Source organism: Hydra viridissima, unplaced genomic scaffold (genome assembly GCF_058129835.1).
Source record: "Hydra viridissima isolate aposymbiotic clone 2 unplaced genomic scaffold, HvirCarnegie_v1 scaffold_14, whole genome shotgun sequence".
NCBI lineage: Eukaryota > Metazoa > Cnidaria > Hydrozoa > Anthoathecata > Hydridae > Hydra > Hydra viridissima.
Window position 1 is genome coordinate 8,799,448 of NW_028324313.1, and position 4,004 is coordinate 8,803,451.

Consider the following 4,004-nt stretch of genomic DNA (forward strand, 5'->3'; position numbering starts at 1 on the left):
ACAAATCAGATGATTATTTGTATTTCTAGCTTACTTTAGATTAGAAGTAGTTGAAAGTGTACTTTCACAATCGTCTATACTTCTTGATTAAGCTAATTTGCTGTGATGATCAAAATATCTGATAAATATTGCAAGGTTCGGCTATATGAGAATTATGATTGTTTAAAAGATTTACTGTTTCAGTTAAGATATACACCCATGCGCTTGACGCTGGTTACATATCAAGTTACACATTTTTTAATTCCTTTTTCATAATAATTTTTTTTTTCCCGCGAGAAATATTGCCATAGTAAAATCAATTAAACCAGCATTTCACTGGAAGCTTTTTTTATAAAACCTGCACGCTTACAAACCTACACGCTTCGAAAGTTATCTACGTCATTTAAAACTTTCGAACAACTCGATCGGACTTTATCTCCGATATAAATCGTATAATAAAGTTTTGCTTATTTTAAGTCAAACGTGCATTTTAGCACAAATTATGATAAATGTTACACTATAGTATAATATAAGATTTTGAAGCGCGAGTAAATAAAATTGTTAAAAACAAAACTATTCATCAACATAGATTTAAAAAAGCGGATATCTGTATATGTATAGAGTTCGTTGTGAACCTTTATAAAAATAGAGATGAACAAAGAAAATGTCAAGAATGCATTCGAGGAGATTTACGTGCTAAAACAGTTATTATTTAGTCATCATTTCTAAGCTAAAAACTTAATTTATTGATTAAGTAAATGGTTTTATTTTGCGCTCCATGTGAGAAAATCTGCTATGCGAGCTAGTGAAAGGTTCAGAAAAGAGATTAAAATACAACTTAAAAGGTCATAAAATAAGTTAAGCGCCGTAAATGACGACGACGTCTGCAAAGTCTTTCATAATTTTATCCTGGTGCAAATAACAATCGAAATACAGATATACGTTTTCCATCTTCAACTTCTTTGGTGAGAGCGACCATCGATGAGACTATAAACATTAATCTTTTAGAGCGATTACTCGACTTCGATGTCTGCTTTTTTTCTATGTTAAACTCAGTTAAAATGATTGCAACAATTTTTTTAATATCTTTGGGTGTTCAAGTTTGCTCCATGCCTGTTTTAGAAAACAATTCATCTTTGACAGACTGTGTAGTTACTGGACCAGATATTCTAAAAAACACAAAAGAAATGGAGTTCGTGAAGGCAACATTTTTATTGAACTCTGTAAGTTTTTTTTGTTAAGTTGTATATTTTCAAAATTTGGGAGGTTTTTTTTCATTTAAAGTTCATTTCAAAGAACCTGACACAAAAGGCTATGACTAAAACTACAAAACTACTACAAAAGTCGTAAAACTTATTTGAAAATCCTTAAAACAACATTATAAAATGATTTCCGTTGATTTTATTGTATTATCATTTTTTTTTAATGTTCTTAGTGAGAAAAATAAAAATGTAAAAATTTAGGTATAACTCATAACAATTATTTGAATTAGTCGTTTAAATAATCATCTAGACGACGATAATCTTTTATAAATCGGTGGCTTTTATTCCAGCTAATGCTTTCAAAAATATTCAGACATCGTTTGTTTTTTTTTCTGTCGTTTTTTCGGGGATATCAAAAAGCATAACATAAAAAAGTATACATTCTTCCGTTCGCAATTAATGTTTTCATTAAAACTGTTCCTGCACCAGACAATCAGTTAAACAAAAACATGCAATCAAACAATAGTTATAGAGTATCATAAGATTATATTATTCATAATTTACACTTTACTGTAAATTATTTTTTTCGCTGAATTGAAAAACGTTTTGAAACAAGTTTACAGTTGGTTCAACGCAGGAATTAAACGAAATAATGTTTGCAAAATTTAAAAATATACAAACACCTAGCGCGCAATAAAATAAGTGGTTAGCACGGTTAAGTTCAAATTTAACATGAAATATTTTTTTTAGTCAATTGTATATTACTTGGTGAAATTCTGTGGGCGAGACCGTTTGTGTTTAGCTACAACTATCGAACATAAAGTTTTCGATTTAGAAAGCAACAACATGATCAACGATATTAACCTTTGGGCAAGACTTATCGGTGTGATTATGGTAATTTTAAAAGTCTTCATCGTTTTGTGCGATTGCTCTTTATTGAACGAATATTAAAAGTATGTATAACCATTTTGCTTTTGGTTTTGTTTAGGGTTATATAGAGATTGAACCGTACCTCAAACTAATCTACGATGATCAATACGACAGCAGCTTTTTCGACTGCAAAGAAAACCGGAACTTTATGATAACTGGGACAATAAGCAACGATATCATATTAAAGATTTCAAAAGGTGACTTTTAGTTGAATAACGAATTGAAAACTTTTCACAGGATTTAAAATTAGTTAAAATTTCTGTAATTAATGAAGTAGAATTGCGAACTTTAGAATATTTACAGATATTTATAGTTTTAAAATTTCGATTCTACTTTAGTGAGAGAAAATTTAAAACCTTCGTGCATTAATAACCGCATTTGCCGAAGACATTGCTTACATCAATCAGATGATTCATCGAAGTGCTCCGAGATGACACTAAATTGTTTTTTTAACAAGTGCGATAAAGAGCAGTGATATTTACCAGAATTTTATTATATTCATTTAAAGAGAATATTTATATTTATATTGTTATTGTTAATTTATATTTGATCTTCGTTTGATTGTGCCATATTTATTAGATTGCAGAGAACTTGATATTTCCTGAGTGTTTATTTAATCATAATTAAGAAATGTAACTCTTTTTATTTTAAGACATTTTTTTTGACAAGTTTTATTTTTTTTTTTTTTTTTTTTTAGCTTTTGTTGTGTTAATCCTAACTACTTAAAATTGTTTGAAAAATTTATCGTCTGCTTTTCATAACCTCGTTTGTTTCTGTTTATTGACAATATTCTTAATTTAAATGACTAATTTTTATTTCACATTTTTCATTAAATACATACATACATACATACATACATACATACATACATACATACATACATACATACATACATACATACATACATACATACATACATACATACATACATACATACATACATACATACATACATACATACATACATACATACATACATACATACATACATACATACATACATACATACATACATACATACATACATACATACATACATACATACATACATACATACATACATACATACATACATACATACATACATACATACATACATACATACATACATACATACATACATACATACATACATACATACATACATACATACATACATACATACATACATACATACATACATACATACATACATACATACATACATACATACATACATACATACATACATACATACATACATACATACATACATACATACATACATACATACATACATACATACATACATACATACATACATACATACATACATACATACATACATACATACAAAGTCTATAAGTTTTTAGTATATTAAACTTATATTTATATAGTCTCAGACTTTAAAATCGTTAAGGAGGTTGTTTGTATGATTGAAATGTACTTTAAATGATTTAACAGCATCCCTAAATTTCATCAAACGATTAAAGAATCAATGAAGTATAATCACAAGGGCTTATCATTTAGAATTTTTTTATTTCTCAAAGAAGCATTGCAGTTGTTTGAAAATTCTTTGATTAATTACAGAGAGCATTTCATATGTTCAAATTCTCTCCCGTAATTCAAAAACACAATCATTGTTTCTTTGATATAATAGAGGATCGAGGTTGATATCTTTGTTGACAAATGTTGTTTTGATATAATTCTTCGCATTATTTATATTTTTTACTTTTTTGGGTAGTTTATTTGGATATTTCAAGTTTGATTACGTTGATACGATATAACTAATGTTTAATACAGCTGGTAATATTTTAGATCCAATTATATGCTTTCGGCTTCTTTTAAAATTTGATTTTGGATTTCTTCAATATCAAACAGTTGTTACTAATTACTTATAACTTTCCTTTTTGC

At 27.7% G+C, this 4,004-nt stretch overlaps 1 protein-coding gene across 1 annotated transcript; it reads left to right on the forward strand.

Moving 5' to 3' along the window:
* Positions 1-769: 769 nt before the first annotated feature.
* LOC149879170 (uncharacterized) lies at positions 770-2,796 on the forward strand. The gene is made up of 4 exons (XM_090071841.1): positions 770-1,202; positions 1,932-2,075; positions 2,170-2,308; positions 2,450-2,796. Exons 1-4 carry the CDS (start codon positions 1,023-1,025, stop codon positions 2,584-2,586), a joined length of 600 nt encoding a protein of 199 aa, XP_089927967.1. The 5' UTR covers positions 770-1,022; the 3' UTR covers positions 2,587-2,796.
* Positions 2,797-4,004: the final 1,208 nt, after the last annotated feature.